The 21,277-nt window shown below is 41.8% G+C and overlaps 1 protein-coding gene across 2 annotated transcripts in view; it reads left to right on the forward strand.

Moving 5' to 3' along the window:
• LOC122553576 (sperm flagellar protein 1-like) overlaps positions 1–21,277 on the forward strand; it is a 78,628-nt gene that overhangs the window by 19,456 nt on the left and 37,895 nt on the right. For both annotated transcript variants that reach the window (XM_043697635.1, XM_043697731.1), the window contains exon 3: positions 11,190–11,349. In XM_043697635.1, the coding sequence (XP_043553570.1) occupies positions 11,190–11,349 (160 nt within the window). The remainder of the gene's footprint in view (positions 1–11,189; positions 11,350–21,277) is intronic.

Genomic DNA, 21,277 nt, shown 5'->3' on the forward strand with positions numbered 1-21,277 from the left:
GGGGGTGCATGTGTGAGTGTGGGAGTGTATGTGTCTGTAAGGGTGTGTGTGGGTGTCTGTGCGCGTCTGTGTGTACGTGTGTCCGTGTGTATGTATGTATAGGAGTGCCTTTGTGTGTGTAGGAGTATCTGTGTGTGTGTATACTGAAATGGTGGTCACCTGTAATGTGACATGAACCTAAGGTCCCGGTTGAGGTCCTCCCTATGGGTAACGAACTTAGCTATCAGCCTCTACTCGGCCACTTTTCTCTGCTGCCTGTCCCGAAGTCCACCTTGGAGGATGGTTACACCTTACCTGGAAACAGTCGTTATTACGGAAGAGGTAGTGTTGGGCAAGCTAATGGAGCTAAGAATAGACAAGTCTCCTGGCCCTGATGGAATGCATCCCAGGGTACCAAAAGAGATGGCGAGAGAAATAGCAAGTACACTGGTGGTAATTTTCCAAAATTCACTGGACTCTGGGGCAGGCCCAGCATATTTGAAAACAACAAATGTGATGCCACTGTTTAAAAAAGGAGGTAGAGAAAAGATGGTGAATTATAGACCAATTAGCTTAACCTCTGCAGTGGGGAGGATGCAAGGAAGAAATAGCAAGGCATCTCGATAGAAATTGTCCCCTTGTCAAATGCAGCATGGGTTCATGAAAGGCAGGTCATGCTTAACAAATCTTTTGGAATTCTATGAAGACATTACGAGCAAGATGGACAACAGGGACCCAGAGGATGTGATGTACCTAAATTTCCAAAAGGTCTTTGACAGGGTGCCGCATGAGAGGCTACTGCAATGGATAAAGATGCATGGTGTTATGGGTTAAGTATTAGCATGGATGGAGGATTGGTGACTAATAGAGTGGGGATAAATGAGTGCTTTTCTGGCTGGCAGTCAGTGACTAGTGGTGTGCCTCTGGGATCGGTATTGAGACCACAATTACATAATTTGGAGTTGAGGACCATGTGTAGTGTATCAAAGTTTGCAGATAACACTAAGATGAGTGGCAGAGCAAAGTGTGCAGAGGACTGTGAAACTTTGCAGAGGAACATAGATACTTGAAGTGAGTGGGCAAAGGTCTGGCAGATGGAATACAATGTTAGTAAATGTGAAGTCATCCATTTTGGTAGAAGTAACAGTAAAAAGAATGCTAAAAAGTTGCAGCATGCTGAGTTGCAGAGGGACCTAGGTGTCCTTGTGCATGAATCACGGAGGGTTGGTCAGCCAGTGCAACAAGTAATTAAGAAGGCAAATGGAATTTTGTCCTTCGTTGCTAAAAGGATTGAATTTAAAAGCAGGGAAGTTATGCTGCAGCTGTGCTTGTGAGGCTATACCTGGAGTACTGTGTACAGTTTTGGTCTCCTTACTTGAGAAAGGATGTACTGGCACTGGAGGGGGTGCAGAGGAGGTTCACTAGGTTGATTCTGGAGTTGAATGGGGTAAGCTTATAAGGAGAGACTGAGTAGACTGGGATTATATTCATTGGAATTTAGAAGAATGAGGGGGGAATCTTACAGAAACATAAAATTATGAAGGGAAAGGATAAGATGGAAGTAGAGAAGATGCTTCCAGTGGCAGGTGAAACTAAGACAAGAGGGCATAGCCTCAAGGTTAGAGGGAGCAGATTTAGGACTGAATTGAGAAGGAACTTCTTCACCCAGGGTTGTAAATCTATGGAATTCCCTACCCAGTGAAGTAATTGATGCTACTTCAGTCAACGTTTTTAAAGCTAAGAGATTTGTTTTTATAATAAAGGAATTAAGGAATGTGGCAAGCGGGTGGGTAAGTGGAGCTGAGTCTAGGAAAAGATCAGCCATGATCTTATTGAGTGGTGGAGCAGGCTCGAGGGGTCAGCCCTGATGAAGGGCTTTTGCCCGAAACGTCGATTTTGCTGCTCGTCGGATGCTGCCTGAACTGCTGTGCTCTTCCAGCACCACTGATCCAGAATCTGGTTTCCAGTATCTGCAGTCATTTTTTTTACCTCGAGGGGTCAGATACCTACTCCTGCTCCTAGTTCTTAAGTTCTTGAGAGATAACAGTTTGTCCCTTGCTACTCTCCAGTTCCAACTTCTCTAATATATCTTCACATCTGAAGTTCCTCATCCCTGAAAATATTTTCCTGAACCTCTTCTACAAAATCTCCTATGCATTCACATCTTTACAAAAGTATAGAACCCATAACTCCACAATATTCCAGCTGATGTCCAACTAGTGTCATATACATGTATAATGTAACCTGCTTGCTTCTGCACTCTATGCCCATATTAATAAAGCCAGAAGGGGAGACTGTGATGTCATGATAGTAGCTAGCACTCAAGACCTGCGATCAACATTCTGGGTGAATGAGTTCAACGTCGATTCTCCTGCTCCTTGGATGCTGCCTGACCTGCTGCGCTTTTCCAGCAACACATTTTCAGCTCTGATCTCCAGCATCTGCAGCCCTCACTTTCTCTAAATGAGTTCAAATCCCACCATCATAGATTATGAACTTTGAATTCAGTGAAAGTCTGAGATAGATAATTGGCAATTGGTGACCATGTAACCATTGCTAATTCCCATTAAAAACTGATATGCTTCACTACTGTCCTGCAGGGAATGAAATCTACCATCCCTACCTGGTCTGACCTCAGTGTAACTCCCATAGTAATGTGGATGACAATGTGAATTCCCTCTGGGCAATAAGGAATGGGCAAATGTAACTATCTGCTCTCTCTGTCCTGACACTTTTAGTGACTATACAAACAGGTTCTCCTGCTTCTCCTCATCCCTTCAGGTAGCAGTATATTGAAGTAGTTATGAATCGCAGTGGGAAGTAGCAGCAGGTGGGGATGGATACTGTAGGGCAGCACAGATTCTTTTCAAAAACAGGTTCTTTTAAAACTTCAAGCCAGCCAGTGTTAGGCATGGAAGTTGGAAATAAGAACCACTTTCAAATTTTAGCAGTAGACACTCATTAAATTCTATTAAAGAAAGCTTTACTGAAATTTTGTTTTAAATTCATGGTAAGCAATGCAGTTGGTAGATTACTGTTTTTACCAGTTAGATTACTTTTTTTACAAGTTGGACTCCAGATTTACGTGTATCACTTGGATGATTACAGTTATATAAAATTGTGGTGTTGGGTTTAAAACTGATTCTCAAAACATTAGGACTAATCATTAAGGGTTAATTGGACGTGATTTAATAAAGTAGAAAAATACATGAAAGACCAGGCCCAGTGTAAAACCAGCCTGGTTTGGTTGGAAGGTAACTGCGTGACCCTGGCTGTCTGGGGAAAGGTTTTTTGAAGGATGTTACTACACACTTATGGAACAGGTGGGCCTCCTTGTCCAGGGCTAGGGACGCTACTGCTGTGCCATAAAAGTTAATATGGAGTCACCTGGAGGTGGTTTTCAACTTGTTTTCTGTACAGTGGAAGGTATGAAAAAGCCCTGAAAATACTACGAAATAGTGATACAGCATGTTGGAATAATGTTAATACCAAAGTATTAATACTTTGTCCCATTCATTGGACTTCCACCATTGGGTTGGGGTTCGCTTGACCGGTACTGGAGAAATCTGTGACAGAACTCCGACTGCTGTTGTCACTGATAAACAAGTGATGAGTCTCATACAACCTTTCTGTCTATGTATACTCCAGTAACCAAACCATTTAGCGTCAATATATATCAATGGGATAAAGTAACAATTATTAATTCATTTCTGTATTGAATATTTTAATCCAGTAAATATATATTGAAGTGCACATATCTTTTGGTAATCAAACCTTGAAGAACCCATTTGATACTTTCAGCCCAACAATGCAAAAAGACAAACAAGTCCTTTAATCGAGGAGGTAACAACCAATAGAGTAGAACAGAGTAGCTTTTTATTTAGCATTTCTACCATACACAACTGATACAGTAAAAATGCGACAACATCCCTCCAGGACTGAGGGTGTTACATGGACAGCACAAACTACATACTCATACATGGCATAAAGTGTATAAGAAGTGCAAAACATGCAAGTTACACTGTATTAGAAGAATGATAAATAATAGACATTTTTCTAATATCAATTTGAATTATCGCTGGACTATTAATCCAGAAATCAGATATTATTCTGGGGACTCCGATTCAAATCCTGCCTTAGGAGCTGGTAGAATTTGAATTCAATAAAAAAAAACTGGGAAAAAAAATCATCACCTGGTCTGGCTTACATGTGACTCCTCCTGACAATGTCTGAAGACCCATAGCAATGACGCCTAATTGGTTGACTTTTAATTGCCTTCTGGGCAATTTGGGATAGGCAATAAATACATGCTGGTCCAGCCAGTGATGCCCTCATCCTGTGAATGAATTTTAAAAATGGGAAGTGATGACTTAGTGATATTATTGGTCCACCATTAATCTGGAGACCCAGGTTTGAATCCCCCTGTAGCAGATGATGAAATTTGAATTCAACAAAAATCTGGAATTATGAGTCTGATGATAACCATGAAACGATTGTCAGAAAAATGTCATCTGGTTCACTGATATGGACATTAGGGATGGGCAATAAATGCTGGGTGGCTAGCAATGCTCACATCTTGTGAATTAACGCAGAAATAATTGAGCTTGTTCAAGCAGAGCATGTTTCCATCTGCTAAAGACAGTGGACTGAATTTTCCATGAGGCATAATCTGGACAGAAGAATCATTTTCAGGTTGTGAACTTCAAGCTTCCCAGTTTATGGTATTGAGGTAGGCTCTAATGCAATAAAGGGTACATCGGCTTCCAAGTGATTGATTGTGATAGGGGACTCGCAATCAGAGGCACAGACAGGTGTTTCTACGGCCAGCCGCGAAAAATCAGAATGGTGTGTTCCTTCCCTGGTGCCAGGATCAAGAATGTGTCAGAGACGGTGCAGAATATTCTCAAAGGGGAGAGTGTTATGAAGATGAGGGTGTACCTCTAGGAGAATTAAAAGCTGCAGAACTACCAGACACAGCACCAAGTGTTCTCAATAAGGTAACTATTCAAACAAATTCGAATTCAAATTTACAGATTACTGCACAGGATAAATCTTTTCAGCATTGCTGGTATTAAATGAAGCAGGAGAGTTTAATCCATGTCATAACAGTTAAAATTTGAGTTTTAAAACCAGGCAGCTGTAGGGTCTTGTCTTCAGATCTTCCTGTGTCTACTTTTCTCCTTGTAAGGAATTTTTGCGTCACAGGTTATTGATCGAAAAAGGTAATTTTAAGAGAGATCTATTCCAAGCAGTCTGTTACATGTTTGGACTTGGCAGTTCTCCTCTCAACTGTTTAATTTTCCCCAGGTCTTATACCCCAGAGCATCAGATTGCCAACATACTCAATTCAAACTGGATTGGGGTTTGATATTTTTCAGGGTATAATTTAAACTGATTGGTCAAATTCGAATCTGTTTTTGTCTCCAGGCAACAAGCTAATCGAGTTGTTCGACTGAGTGTTATATTGTTACCTTGTTGAGAACACTTGGTGCTGTGTCCAGTAGTTCTGCTGCTTTTAAATCTCTTAAAGGTACACCCACATCTTCATAACAGAGAGGGACCAGCAGGAGGTCATTGCACTCATTGGAACCAACAACAAAGGAAGGGAAAAGGATGAGATTCTGAAAGGAGAATGTAGAAAGTTAGGCAGGAATTTAAAAAGGAGGTCCTCAAACGTAGTAATATCTGGATTACTCCCGGTGCTATGAGGTAGTGAGGGTACGAATAGGAGGATAAAGCAGATGAGTGTGTGGCTGAGGAGCTGGTGCATGGGAGAAGAGTTCACATTTTTGGATCATTAGAATCTCTTCTGGTGAAGAAGTGACCTGTACAAGAAGGATAGATTGCACCTGAATTGGAAGGGGACTAATTTACTGGCAGGAAGATTTGCTCGAGCTTCTCAGGAGGATTTAAACTAGTAAGATGGGGTGGGGGTGGGGGAGGACCCAAGGAAGTAGTGAGGAAAGAGATCAGTCAGAGGCTGGTACAGTTGGGAAAAGAAGCAAATCAAACAGTCAGGGAAGGAAGGAACAAAGCAGAGAACAAGGTAGGACTGATGAATTAAACTGCATTTATTTCAATGCAAGAGGCCTAACAGGGAAGGCAGATGAATTTAGGGCATGGTTCAGGACTGGAACTGGGATTCATTGCAATTACAGAAATGTGGCTCAGAGATGGACAGGACTGGCAGCTTAATGTTGCAGGATGCAAATGGTATAAGAAAGATAGAAAGTTGGGGGGGGGCAAGAGAGGAGACAAAGTGGCATTTTTGATAAGGGATAGTGTTACTGCTGCACTTAGGGAGGATATTCCTGGGAATACATCCAGGGAAGTTATTTGGATGGAACTGAAAAATAAGAAAGGGATAATAATCTTTTTGGGATTGTATTATAGACCTCCTAATAGTCACCAAGAAATTGAGAAACAAATTTCTAAGGAGATTTCAGTTATCTGTAAGCATAATAGGGTGGTTATGGTAGGAGATTTTAACTTTCCAAACATAGACTGGGACTGTCATAGTGTTAAGGATTTAGATGGAGAGGAATTTGTTAAGTGTGTACAAGAAAACTTTCTGATTCAGTCTGTAGATGTTCCTACTAGAGAAGGTGCAAATCTTGACCTACTATTGGGAAGTAAGGCAGGGCAAGTGACTTAAGTGTCAGTGGGGGAGCACTTTGGGGCAAGTGACCATAGTTCTGTGAGTTTTAAAATAATGATGGAAAAGAATAGACTGGATCTAAAAGTTGAAGTTCTGAAAGTTAATTTTGATGGTATTAGGCAAGAATTTTCAAAAGCTGATTAGGGGCAGATGTTTGTAGGTAAAGGGATGGCTGGAAAATGGGGAGCCTTCAAAATTGAGATAACGAGAGTCCAGAGACAGTATATTCCTGTGAGGGTGAAAGGAAAGGCTGATAGGTATAGGGAATGCTGGATGACTAGAGAAATTAAGGTTTTGGTTATGAACAAGAAGAAAGCATATGTCAAACATATACAGAGATCGAGAGAATCCTTAGAGTATAAAGACGTGAGGAGTATACTTAAGAGGGAAGTCAGGATATGAGATAGCTTTGGCAAATAGGGTTAAGCGGAATCCAAATGGTTTTTATGAATACATTAAAGACAAAAGGATAACTAGGGAGAGAATAGAACCCCTCAAAGATCAGCAAATCAGCCTATGTGTGGAGCGGCAAGAAATGGAGATATTAAACAAGTATTTTGCATCAGTGTTTATGGTGAAGAAGGACATATTACAGGGGAGGAGCTTCTGGATGTCTTGAAATGCATAAAAGTGGATAAATCTCCAGGACCTGATCAGGTGTACCCCAGAACTCTGTGGGGAGCCAGGGAAGTGATTGCTGGGCCCCTTGCTGAGATATTTGTATCATTGATAGTCACAGGTGGGTGCTGGAAGACTGGCGGTTGGCTAATGTGTTGCCACTGTTTTAGAAAGGTGGTAAGGTAAAGCCAGGGAACTATAGACCTGTAACCCTGACACCAGTGGGGGGGGGGGGAGGGGGTGGAAGTTGTTGGAGGGAATCCTGAGGGACAGGATTTACATGTATTTGGAAAGGCAAGGACTGGTTGGGATAGTTAGCATGGCTTTGTGCTTGGGAAATCATGTGTCACGAACATGATTGGGCTTTTTGAAGAAGTAACAAAGAGGATTGAGGGCAGAGCAGTGGACATGATCTATATAGACTTCAGTAAGGTGTTCGATAAGGTTCCTCATGGGAGACAGGCTAGCAAGATTAGATCTCATGGAATACAGGGAGAACTCGCCATTTGGATACAGAACTGACTCGAAGATAGAAGACAGGGTGGTGGGGGAGTGTTTTTCAGACCGAAAACGTGTGACCAGTGGAGTGCCACAAGGATCAGTGCTGGGTCCACTACTTTTCGTAATTTATATAATTGATTTGGATGTGAATATCGGAGGTATAGTTTGTATTTTGCAGATGATACCAAAATTGGAGGTGTAGTGGACAGCAAAGAAGGTTAATTTCAACTAGGAGAAAGTGAGGACTGCAGATGCTGGAGATCAGAGCTGAAAAATGTGTTGCTGGAAAAGCGCAGTAGGTCAGGCAGCATCGAAGGAGCAGGAGAATCGACGTCTCGGGCGTAAGCCCTTCTTCAGGAATGAGGAAGGTGTGCCAAGCAGGCTAAGATAAAAGGTAAGGAGGAGGGACTTGGGGAGGGGCGTTGGGAATGCGATAGGTAGAAGGAGGTTAAGGTGAGGGTGATAGGCTGGAGATGGGGTGGGGGCGGAGAGGTCGGGAAGAAGATTGCAGGTCAAGAAGGCGATGCTGAGTCCGAGGGTTGGGACTGAGAAAAGGTGGGGGGAGGGGAAATGAGGAAGCTGGAGAAATCTGCATTCATCCCTTGCATTCATCTGCATTCAACCACAAGTGCCTGCTTGGCACACCTTCCTCATTCCTGAAGAAGGGCTTTCGCCCGAAATGTCGATTCTCCTGCTCCTTCGATGCTGCCTGACCTGCTGCGCTTTTCCAGCAAAAAAGGTTACCTCAGAGTACAATGGGATCTTGATCAGATGGGCCAATGGGCTGAGGAGTGGCAAATGGAGTTTAATTTAGATAAATGTGAGGTGCTGCATTTTGGAAAAGCAAATCAGAGCAGGACTTACACATTTAATGGTAAGGTCCTGGGGAATGTTGCTGAACAAAGAGACCTTGGAGTGCAGGTTCATAGCTCCTTGAAAGTAGTGTCGCAGGTAGATAGGATAGTGAAGAAGGCGTTTAGTATGCTTTCCTTTATTGGTCAGAGTATTGAGTAAACGAGTTGGGATGTCAAGTTGCGGCTGTATAGGACACTGATTAAGTCAGTTTTGGAATGTTGCGTTAAATTCTGTTCTCTTTCCTATCAGAACGATGTTGTGAAACTTGAAAAGGTTCAGAAAAGATTTACAAAGATGTTGCCAGGGTTGGAGGATTTAAGCTATAGGGAGAGGCTGCGTTGGCTGCATTGGCTGCGTTACCCTGGAGCGTCAGAGGCTAAGGGGTGACCTTATAGAGGTTATGAAATCATACATCGAGGTTTATAAAAATACGAGGTCTTTTCCCAAGGGTGGGGAAGTCCAGAACTCGAGGGCATAGGTTCAGGGTGAGAGGGAAATGGCTGCCAGAGGAAATGGTGGAGGCTGGTAAAATTACAGCATTTAAAAGGCATCTGGATGGGTATATGAATAGGAAGGGTTTAGAGGGATATGGGCCAAGTGATGGACAATGGGACTAAATTAGGTTAGGATATGTGGTCAGCATGTAGGAGTTGGACCGAAGGATCTGTTTCCGTGCTGTACATCTCTTTGACTCTATGCATGTACAATTTTCCAGGAGACAACTAATTAAGCTGGTGCCTCCCTGATTGATTTTCAGCTTCACTTTGCTTCTGTGCTGGGTCCAGGACAGAAATTTGCTCTCTTCTGCTAGCTTTGGGCTTTATTTTCACTTTCACTATCCCTTGTTGGAATGTAGTAGAGTACTGGTGATGTTACTAAATTGTAAACGAGAATCTCAGACTAATGTTCAGAGGACATGGGATGGAATCCAGCCATGGCAGATGCTGATATTTGAGTTCAGTAATAATCTGGAACAAAAAATGTAGACTAATGGTGGCTATGTAACTGCTATACATTGTCACAAAACTCATCTGATTCATTAGTGTTTTTTTGGGAAGGAAAGCTGCCATCCCTGACCTAATCTGGGCTACGTGTGATTCCAAATCCATATCAATGTAGTTCACTGCTAATTACTCTCTGGGTGATTATGAGATGAGCATGTGGCTCACTGCTAATTGCTCTCTGGGTGATAATGAGACGAGCAGTAAATGTTGATGTATTTAGTGTTACCTACACCCAAAAGTCAAAAATATAAAGCTTTTGACTGTAATTGTATTGTGTGTTTGATCACCTATCCTTAAACATCTGGTCTGTTCCACTTCTGCAGAGGGGCAGGTGGGGGTTGGTGGAATGTTGCATTTGCAGAAAAGTCAAGCTGCTTGACATAAGCAGTGTAGTCCACAACTTTTCAACAGAGGTCACATGACCCAGTCCATGGCTACATAATAAAGCTATTGGAACTTTGAACATAGATTGTCAGAGTCTGAGATAACTTGCCTCGGGAACAACAGCCTTTGCCCTCTGCTTCTCTGAAATCCGACTCATTAAAGTTTGAGGATTAAAACCCACTGAAAAGTCTCTCACTGTAAGTTGAAGATTCTAGGAATATAAATTTAATCAACTATATCTGGAAGATCTAATTCCAACAAACGTGACCTCAGAATTTGGCAAAATCTGTGAATATTTATTTTCTGAATTAAACTAGTACTTGACAAAGCCTCCTTCACCACCGCTCCCTCACCACCAGACGCCTGGAGGAAGAACGCCTCACCTTCCGCCTCGGAACACTTCAACCCTAGGGCATCAATGTGGATTTCAACAGTTTTCTCATTTCCCCTTCCCCCACCTCACCCTAGTTCCAAACTTCCAGCTCAGCACTGTCCCCATGACTTGTCCTACCTGCCTATCTTCTTTTCCACCTGAACTTCTATGCTCTTTCAGCACCACTAATCCAGAAAGCTACTTTTAAGATGACTCACTGCAAATCTTTTATTTCTTTTCCCCAGACTTGCATGTTTGTATGCATTAGTTTTCAAACAAGATAGTTGCTTATATTTCAATGATTTAAACCTTTTGTTAATATTCTTTACTTTTGCAGTAAACAGATTTCTGACCAGTTACGAAAGGAGTCTTCCTGAATTGTTTTTGATACAGAGCTGTTTACAGTCTGATGTCTGTATGTTTCGTAATATCACTTTTTTTTATCAATTCAAACAATTTTTGTCACCAGTGAAGGAGTGGAACAGGAAAAGAATTGGATTCCCTCTCATAATCTTTTTGTAGAAAGATATTAATGTTTAAGAGTCTCAATAGGAGCTATGCTGGCAGAACAAGATTGTTGAGTCCCTACCTTAGAGTGGTAAAGTAAATGTAAATTGAAACTGGTCTGCAGACATCCCCCTAGAATAGATACTTGTACCATTACTGCCCACAGCTTTGAAATTTTGCTGTCTTTTTCAAGTATTTATCCAATACATTTTGAAATTTATCATTGTATTTACTGCCACCATCCTTTCAAGCAGTCTGGGACATTGATTGCATTGTTGAAAATGTAAGTTTCTTTTAATTCTTTGTGTAGGAAGGTTTTCAGTAGACTGAACTTCTACGTTCCCGATGACGTAGTTCGTAAGGTTGCCCAGTGTTCTCCAGGCGTTGTGGAGCTCGTGCTGAGTACATTACGGCTCAAGATCGAGGAGAAGCTACAACAGAAAAAGAATAAGCTGGCTTTATCACCACAGGTATGGAGAAATGCCAGAGTGTTCTAAACAACTGTCAGGAATCTGTTTATCATTGGATAGTGAATTGATAGTGAACAAACAGAAAGACTTAGTTAGCATGACATTTTAATTCTTCTTTAAGAGCTCTTCATCATGCTTTGAGTGATAGTTTATATCTACATTCATAAGAGATTTTTTAAAGAACAAATTCAATAAAAGCCATTTGACTCTGCTGTATGATTTTTTCAACCTATTCACTTTTACACCACAACTCTGCATTATATGTCTCTCCTATATTCAACCAACTACCCCTTGGAGCTAATTAGCTGTACTTATTGAAAATCCTAAGCATTGCAAACATTTTGATTTGAGAATGGTGAGCTGCCTAACTTCCCTTCCTACCCCTCAACAATTTGCTCACGTCTTAACATCTCACTTGCTGTGGAACTGTTTTGGCACAGTTTTCTGTGTTTCTCTACTAGCAACCCAGGAATTTCAGTTTAAATTCTAGAGTGGCAATTTATAAAATTGTCAGCTGACATCTGAAAAGGCCCAGGCATTTTGCTGAATTGTTGTGAGAATGCAACTGGTTCATGAATGTCACTCAGGGAGGTAAACCTATGTGTGATTCTGGCCTCACAACTATGTGCTTGGCTCTTAATCCCATACCATTATGAATTGGGCTTGCTTGAACATTTATTATTGGCAGTAAGCCTTATGACAGCAAATAGAACCTTTCAATTTTGAATAAATTACTTCAATTTTGAAAGGCAAATGAGGAAAATATTTACCAACTAATCACTTATCTGCTTCCTTGGGATGTCCCATTTTCATTTCTCACAGAATGTAGTCATTCTACTCTTGGGAGCACAGGCTGAACTGCACAAGAGAGTTCTTAAGGTACTGCTGTCTCTGAATCTTCTCTGTCCCACTCTTTACAGAGCTGTTGTCTTAGGTTATCATCTCTCCTGCTATTTTTGGTGATACTGTCTCTGAGTCTTCCATCTTCAGCTCTTTTCAATGCTGTTGTTTCTGGGTGCTTGTCCTTCCTGCTCTTATCAATGCTGGTGTCTGTCTCTGCCTTCTCGTCTTATTTTTCTGCTGCTGCCTAGGCTGAAGAGGTTTATGAGATGCCAAAGAAAAATCATGCAGCATGCTTCAATGACTAGCACGCATTGCATCTGACCTCCATATTTATGAAGTGCTTCAAGGGGTTAGTCATAACTCACATCAATTCCAGCCTGTCTGCGTGGGTTTCCTCTGGGTGCTCTGGTTTCCCCCCACAATCCAAAGATGTGCAGGTTAGGTGAATTGGCCATTCTAAATTGCCCATAGTGGTAGGCGCATTAGTCAGAAGGAATTGGGTCTTCGGAAGGTCGGTATGGACTTGTTGGGCCAAAGGGCCTGTTTCTATACTGTAGGGAATCTAATCTAACATCTCTACTTTCTCAGGAGGCTAGGAAAATTCGGCTTGTCCACAAGGAGTTTTACAATTTTCTATACATGCACCACAGAAAGCATCCTATCTGGATACAGCACATTGTGGTATGGCAATTGCTCTTCTCAAGACCCCAAGAAACTACAGAGAGTTGTGAACCCAGCCCAGTCCATCATGCGACCCAGCCTTTCATCCATTGACTCTGTCTACACTTCCCACTGCCTCGGGAAAACAACCAACAAGATATAAAGGTTTGCACCTTTTCTGCGGCTGTAACACTGTACCCTGTACTCTGTTCTGCTACCCTGATGCACTTTATTTGGTACAATAGCATGAAAAACAACACTTTTCACTGTATCTTGATACGTGTGACAACAATAAATCGTTCAATCAGATGGAAGTGACTGTGGGCCTGGAAGACTTAGTCCAAAAATCCCCAGCAAACCTTTGCAGTGCATCCTGGAGACAGCCCACACTGCTGCCACTGAAGGGAGGGATGTGGTGGAGGGATGGATGTCTGTAAGTTCGGGGCCAATCAAATGGCTGCTCAGTCCTGGAGGGTGCCATGCAATTGAATGCTGCTGGAGCCGCCCTCATCTTAGCAAGTGGGAGGCACTCCACCACACTCATGGCCCGCGTTACGCAGATGGAAGATCCCCAGGACCCCGCAGTCACTGTATTCACATGGTGAGTCCAGTTGAGCATCTAGTCAGTCGCAATCCCCAGGATGTTGATTGTGGGGGTTCAGGGACGGTGATGCCCCTCACATCAAGGGCACAGTGGCCAGCCAGACTGGCTGTTATTGGAGATGGCCACAGCCTGGCATCCATGCAGCACGGCTGCCACTTACCACTTTTCAACTCAAGCCTGGACATTGTCTGGGTCCTTCTTCATCTGAACATGGACTCCCCTCTGTATTCAAGTATTCAAGAGAAGACAAAACTGGGAGCAGGAGTAGGCAATTGAACCCCTTGAATCTGCTCAACCATTCAATACAATCAAGGTTGATCTCATCTCAGTCTCAACTCCACTTTCCTGTAACCGTTCTCTGTAACCCTTCAAACCATTACTAATTAAAAATCTGTCAGTCTCCTCTTTCATAGATTCACAAGCATTTAAGTGTTTCTCAGGTTGAAACACTTCAGTTAAGTAGAAAGTTTGGAGAGGTGAAGCATGAGAGGAGATATAATAGAATTTTGAAAATCTTGAGTGGTCTAAATAGAGTATTTAGGGATAGGCTGTTCATCTTATGAAAGGATCAGGAACCACATGGCACGTTTTAAAGCATTTTGCAAAGAGAAGTAAATTAGATTAGAATCCCCACAGTGTGGAAAACAGGCCCTCTGGCCCATCACGTTCACACTGACTCTTCAAAGAGTAACCCATCCAGACTCATTCCCCTATGTTCACCCTTCAGTAATGCACCTAACCTACACATCCCTGAACAATTTAGTGCAGCCAATTCCCCTAACCTGCACATCTTTGGATTGTGGGAGGAAACTGGAGCACCCAGAGGAGACCCATGCAGAGACAGGGAGAATGTTACCCAACAGACAGTTACCCAAGGCTGGAATCAAACCCAGGTCCCTGGTGCTATGAGGCAGTAGTGCTAACTACTGAGCCATTGTGCCAGTGAATGTGAGTTGAGAAAACCCTTTTTCACCCACATAGTCAAGTTACAAAAAAACACTGTCTAGAAGTGTGAAGGAGGCATCCAGCTGAGGATTCAGTAGGACATTAGTTAAATAAAGGAAAGTGCAGGGTTACAGGGAAAGGGCAGGGGATTGGCTGTGAGTTAAATTGCTCTAAAAGCCTGTTCGGTCATGAAAGGCAAAATGGCCTCCTTCTACACTGTAACAATTGTGATTCTGCAAATGCTGATTAAGTGCAGAAATATTTTTGTGCAAGTAATTCACAAAGTAGGAAACCATGAAAAGCGTTTACTGAATTTGCAAAAGTCAAGTAACTTCTCACAACCATTTCTCAATGTCTTATGTCCATTTAAGGAGGAGAATACCTTTATGCAGAATATTGCCCTGTTCGTGACACTACCCATGTGCCATGGTAAAGTATATAATGGAATAGCTGAAGTAGGCCTGGGGATGGATGGATTTAATTGGTAGCTGTTTCTCATACTAAACCTGTGACATATAAGAAGAAAAGGATTTATATACTGAAAAACAAATAGCCAGATCCCTTTGGAGGAGCAGGAATGGTATGCATAGTAATTGTAGGATTGTTGGCAGTTCTTCACAATATTGCTTCTAAAAAGGGGAAGTACGTTCATAGCTAGAGATATGCTGGCCAGTTTTTACTTCAAGGCAGGAAAACCGAAGGTGTAACTGGGAATTGGAAGTTTTTAAATGGCAGCTGCCATTTCCTTGCCAATAGTTTCCCACACATCCCAGCTGTACCCAATTTGGCCCAATAATATTCTTAACTGGCTACCAATCAGATTCTGCTGAGTTGACCCCTCCTCTGACAAGATTGCTTGTAGGTGTGAATCCGTTGGGTATCCAACTTCCATCTCAAATATCCTGTCCTCTCCGGAATCAGCTCTGCTTGATGAGGAAATACAGCTGTGAGAGTCCACAATCAATGTTAATGCCCTCCATTTGACAATTTGACAGAACTGATCTTAGCCTAACTTGGGCGCAGCTACCTATTAACGGTTCTTTCTTGAACAGAGATAGATGTAACTTCAATCACTTTCCAATATTAATTTTTATTGAAAGTTGAAAAAATTACAACAAGCTTCTGTTTCCTTTGATTTCTTTCCTTGACCTTGAGTCAGCCTGTAAGAATTTATTAACCTAGTTACATTGATTTATTTTGCCTTAGAAGCAACGCCTTATCTACTTCGACTAATTATCTTTCACCTTTCTTTAGTGTGTTCAAATTGTTCTCCTTTTGTAAAAATGAATGTAAGATGTATATCTGCATGTCTTCATACTTCACTGGTGGAATTTTCCCAAACCCAGAACAACATGGGCAGTGGTGAGATATTAGGAAAATCTGGTGAGAATGGAAAATGGACATTTTTGATGTCATAGAGTCATAGAGATGTACAGCATGGAAGCAGACCCTTCGGTCCAACTGTCCATGCCAACCAGATATCCCAACCCAATCTAGTCCCACCTGCCAGCACCCAGCCCATATCCCTCCAAACCCTTCCTATTCTTATACCCATCCAAATGCCTCTTAAATATTGCAATTGTACCAGCCTCCACCACATCCTCTGGCAGCTCATTCCATAAATGTACCACCCTCTGCATGACAAAATTGCCCCTTAGGTCTCTTTTACATCTTTCCCCTCTCACCCTAAACCAATGCCCTCTAGTTCTGGACTCCCCAACCCCAGGGAAAAGATTTTGTTAATTTATCTTATCCATGCCCCTCATAATTTTGTAAACCACTATAAAGGTCACCCCTCAGCCTCCGACGCTCCAGGGAAAACAACCACAGCCTGTTCAGCCTCTCCCTATAGCTCAAATCCTCCAACCCTGGCAACATCCTTGTAAATCTTTTCTGAATCCTTTCAAGTTTCAGAACATCTTTCCGATAGGAAGGAGACCAGAATTGCACGCAATATTCCAACAGTGGCCTAACCAATGTCCTGTACAGCCGCAACATGACCTCCCAACTCCTGTACTCAGTACTCTGACCAATAAAGGCAAGCATACCAAACACTTTCTTCACTATCCTATCTACTAGCAACTCCACTTTCAAGGAGCTATGAACCTGCACTCCAAGTTCTCTTTGTTCAGCAACACTCCCTAGGACCTTACCATTAAGTGTATGAGTCCTGCTCAGATTTGCTTTCCCAAAATGCAGCACCTTGCATTTATCTGAATTAAACTCCATCTGCCACTTCTCAGCCCATTGGCCCATCTGGTCCAGAGCCTGTTGTAATCTGAGCTGAAAATGTGTTGCCGGAAAAGCGCAGCAGGTCAGGCAGCATCCAAGGAGCAGGAGAATTGATGTTTTGGGCATAAGCCCTTCTTCAGGAACCTGTTGTAATCTGAGGTAATCCAAGTCAGATTTTCCATGTAAGGTTTCAAGAGCTAGATGAGAATCATGCTAATGGGCAGTCTGGGTCTATTTGCATGCATTAACATCTTGTTATTATCTAATTTCATCTAATTTATATGTAGGCTACTATTTTTCCAGTCTGTGGAGAGAAACTAGACAGTGCCAATTCCTGACATGAAAGTTAGATCAGTTACCTGGCAGCTGCAGCTTGCCAGCATCTTCCTGGGCATCAATCATTCACTAATGGCATGTTCCATGGACACTTGGTTTATTTAATCCCAACTGCAAATGGCTCTTCCCCATTTGTTCTATCATTGCTTTTCCTGTTGTTTAATAGTTACAAACTGATTGAGGCATCTGATACTTCCTCAGTGTTTCATGGGAATGCACAGGTGTTATGAATGTTAGAGAGAATAGCTATCCCATCGGTAGGGGTATAACATCATGTGAGTCCATATTTAATGTTTATATCCTCCATCTGAGAATTTGACTCAACTGATCTTAGCCTAACTTAGGTGCAGGTACCTGTTTATAGTTCTTTCTTGAACAGAGATTGGTGTATATGCAGTCACTCCAATGACCTTCATAGCTGTAGCTGTAGTTGATCATATAGGTCATGGTATAAAATGAGCAAATGTCTAAAACTGTAATATTCTATTAACAATGAAGTTTTCCCCATGCTAACTATGTGCCTGATAAGGCTTTTATTTCTAGGAGTGGTGGCGTTGTGGTGGTGTCATTGGACTAGTAATCCAATTTAATAAAAAACTGAAATAAAAAGCTGGTCTAATGATAATCTTGTAATCATTTTTGTTTGTTGTAAAAAGCCATCTGATTCAAAATTTTCTTCATGGAAGGAAATCATTCAGGGTTTGGGCTACATGTGAATTCAGATCCACAGAATATGGTTGACTCTTTAATACATAGAACATAGAAAAGTACAGCACAGAACAGGCCCTTTGGCCCACGATATTGTGCCGAGATTTAATCCTAAATATAGTAACTTAACCTACGCACCCCTCAACTCACTGCTATCCATGTGCATGTCCAGCAGTCGCTTAAATGTCCCCAATGACTCTGCTTCCACCACCACAGCTGGCAACGCATTCCATACCTGCTAGGGATTTAGAAATGGACAATAAATGCTGGCCTAGCCACTGATGCCTATATTCCATGAAAGAAGATAAAAATGTATAATTATAGTAAAATCAGAAAGGCTCATGGAATGTTGGCCATTATTTCAGTAACTTCAACCACTTCACCTGATGTAAGAGCAGCGCTCCGAAAGCTGATGATTTGAAATAAACCTGTTGGATGATAACCTGGTGTCATGTGTCTTCTGATTTATTTCAGCAAGAGTAGGAAAGTCTTACTGCAGCTGCAAAAGATTATGGTGAGACCACATCTGGAGCAGTTTTGATCCCCTTATGTAAGGAAAGATATATTTCATTGCAGGTAATACAGAGAAGATTCTCTCAGATGATCCCTATTATAGAGATATTGACTTATAAGCATAAGGCTCTACTCATTGGAGTTTAAAAGATTGAGAGGTGATCACATTGAAACATATAGGATTCTTAAGGGCCTGACAGGTAAATGCTGGGAGGATGTTTCCCCTCACAAGAGAGTTCGGGACCAGAGGACATAGTCTCAGAATAAAGACTGAGAGGGGAAGGAATTTCTTCTTTCAGAGAGTTGTCAATCTTTGGAACCCATTGCCACAGAGAGCTGTGGGGGCAGAGTCCATGTATATTTAAGGCTGAAATAGATAAGATTCTTGATCAGTCAGGGAATCAAGAGTTGCAGGGAAAAGGCAGGAAAGTGGGTGTCAAAAATGTCAGAGCAGCAACATTCAGATCTCATGATCCTATTTAATTGTTCAAGACACTGAACAGCATACTCTTGTTTCTACTTCTTATGTCTTTATAAGTTGCTGTCCCAGGGTGGGCAGCTACGGAGCTGGGAGCCTCTTCTATCATGGAACCTGTTTGCCATGGAAAGCAGGTAGTGTTAGTACTTTGGGGAGATGGAGTGACTCAGCGTAATTAATGAAAAATGCTGCATGTAACAGAGAGCATGTAGACCATGAGCCTTGGTGTGAGGTTTGTGTAGTGGCAGAGTTAGAGTCAGTATGAGGTAGCAAGATGGTGACACTTATTGCTGCAGAGTGCATTAAACTTCTTCCTGCTTTGCTGTGATTTCCTTTGGACTGTCCACATTGCACTGACCTGGGTGACAACTTTAGATCAGATTTGGTGCTGTGGTCTCCTCTGGCAGTTCTGAGGAAAGAAGATGGCCCTTCAGATCATTGTCAGCCAAACAGGATGACAATTTTTCTGTATCCATCATTACTTCATCAATTCTTTCTACATTTGTACAATGTAGCTGTTCACCTGGTTTTCAGCTGGGATTTAAATTTAGCAGGAAATCCCAGACAATCCTTCCTGTAGTAAGCACTTCCATCACTGCAACATAGCACATGAGTGGAGGTATGGCGAATACCATGAATGAGGTGAGTAGTATAAAATTGTGTGGAAAAAAACCCGCTAGAAATCAAAGCAAGAACCCCTCATTGAAATCCTCTGAAACTAACACAGCCAAATTTAGGAATATTCAGCCTGCTACTTCATCTATTTTACCATTTCTGTATTTGTTTTTATAGAATGAAAATACTTCTTCTCTGAGGTAACTGAGTTATTTAGCCTTCCTTACATATACCTTCATAGCTCCACTATTCATTTTGTATACCTGAGTATTTCTGAAAAAATGATATTTTATTGGAGCTTTACATCTTACATTCATCAGGACATTTTGCAAAAATACAAATTCAAGGGGCAAACCAAGATTTATACTGCATAAGGGAAGTGATGATTGGTTGGCAAGTGGACTCTAATTGATAAAGACATTTCCAAGAATGCTCCCATTAATTATGATTGACAAGTGTCTGCCAGACTTTGTTTAAATTTTAAACCATTAGTTAGAGCACTGCCAGAAGAAATGAACCAGTGAGTTGTTGTCACCTGCTTTGTTGAAATGGGTATAGAGCGTGTTTCTGTTGTTTCCCTCTGCAAAGCAGAAAGCCTTATGTAATGTTGCTTACATCAAGAAAGCAAGTACATCTCATTTCATGTCTGACTGGCTATCCTAGATTGTCACAAAGACAGAAATTGTTGATGAAACTCAGCAGGTCTTACAGCATCTGTGGGGGAAAAGCAGAGTTAATGTTTTGAGTGTGGCAATTCTTCAATTTATTATAATCCTAGTTTGTTTGTTAGTTTCCAGCAATAATAGTTTAGATTAGATTACTTACAGTGTGGAAATAGGCCCTTCGGCCCAACAAGTCTACACCAACCCACCACCATTTTTACCCCTTCACCTGACACTACGGGCAATTTAGCATGGCCAATCCACCTAAACTGCACATTTTTGGACTTGGGGAGGAAACCGGAGCACCCAGAAGAAACCCACGCAGACACGGAGAGAATGTGCAAACTCCACATAGTCAGTTGCCTGAGGTGGGAATTGAACCTGGGTCTCTGGTGCTGTGAGACAACAGTGCTAACCACTGTGCCGCCCATCAAGTTTAGTTCTGTTCTTTAATGTCTTACTTAACATATTCAACAGCCAAGCAGATCTTCAGAAGATAAAGTTGACAAAAGTAAACTTATTTTTCAAGTGAAGTGTTATCAAACTGCTGACCTGTTCCTGCAGAGAAAAAAACAAATTTGAAGAGATGTGATAGTTGGACAGTAAAGCATTAAAAACCATTGCTCTTCAACTTGATAAGAAAATTCTGAAGAAGTCAAAAATTTTTTTTTATAATTATCAGCCTTCCTCTGGAACAGATTGTTTCTCTTTGTTTCAATGACGTTCATGTTATTGACTAAAACAGATATAGAGACACTATGGTTGGGACTTGACATTTTCATGTGGAGTCCCAAGTTTAACTGCAAGGCAAGTTCAGTTCATAAAACTGAACTGGATCAACCAAATCAATGCTATGGTTAAAAGAGTGGATCAAAGTCTGGGACCCCTGCAGTGACTCACTTACCTCCTGACTCCCCAAGTCAGGTGTGTGATGAAATACTCCCCACTCGACTGGATGAGTACAACTCCCAACAACACTCAAGAAGCTTGACATCATCAGGACGTAGCAGCTTGGTTGGCACCATTTCTTCAAGTATCCAGCCTGTTCACCATTGACCCTCAGTAGCAGCAGTTTATACTGTTTACAAGATGCAGAAATTCACCAAGGCTCCTTAGTCAGCACCTTCCAAGCCAATGACTATTTCCATTTAGAAGTACAACAGCAGTAGCTTTTTAAAATTAATTTGTGGGACATGAGCATCACTGGCTGGCCAGCACTTTAATTGCCCATCCCCAGTTATCCTTGAGAAGGTTTTGCTGAGCTGCCTTCTTGAACCACTGCAGTCCACCTGCTTTGGATTGATCCACAATGTCTTTAGTGAGGGAGTTCCA

The sequence above is a fragment of the Chiloscyllium plagiosum genome, chromosome 1 (genome assembly GCF_004010195.1).
Source record: "Chiloscyllium plagiosum isolate BGI_BamShark_2017 chromosome 1, ASM401019v2, whole genome shotgun sequence".
Lineage (NCBI taxonomy): Eukaryota > Metazoa > Chordata > Chondrichthyes > Orectolobiformes > Hemiscylliidae > Chiloscyllium > Chiloscyllium plagiosum.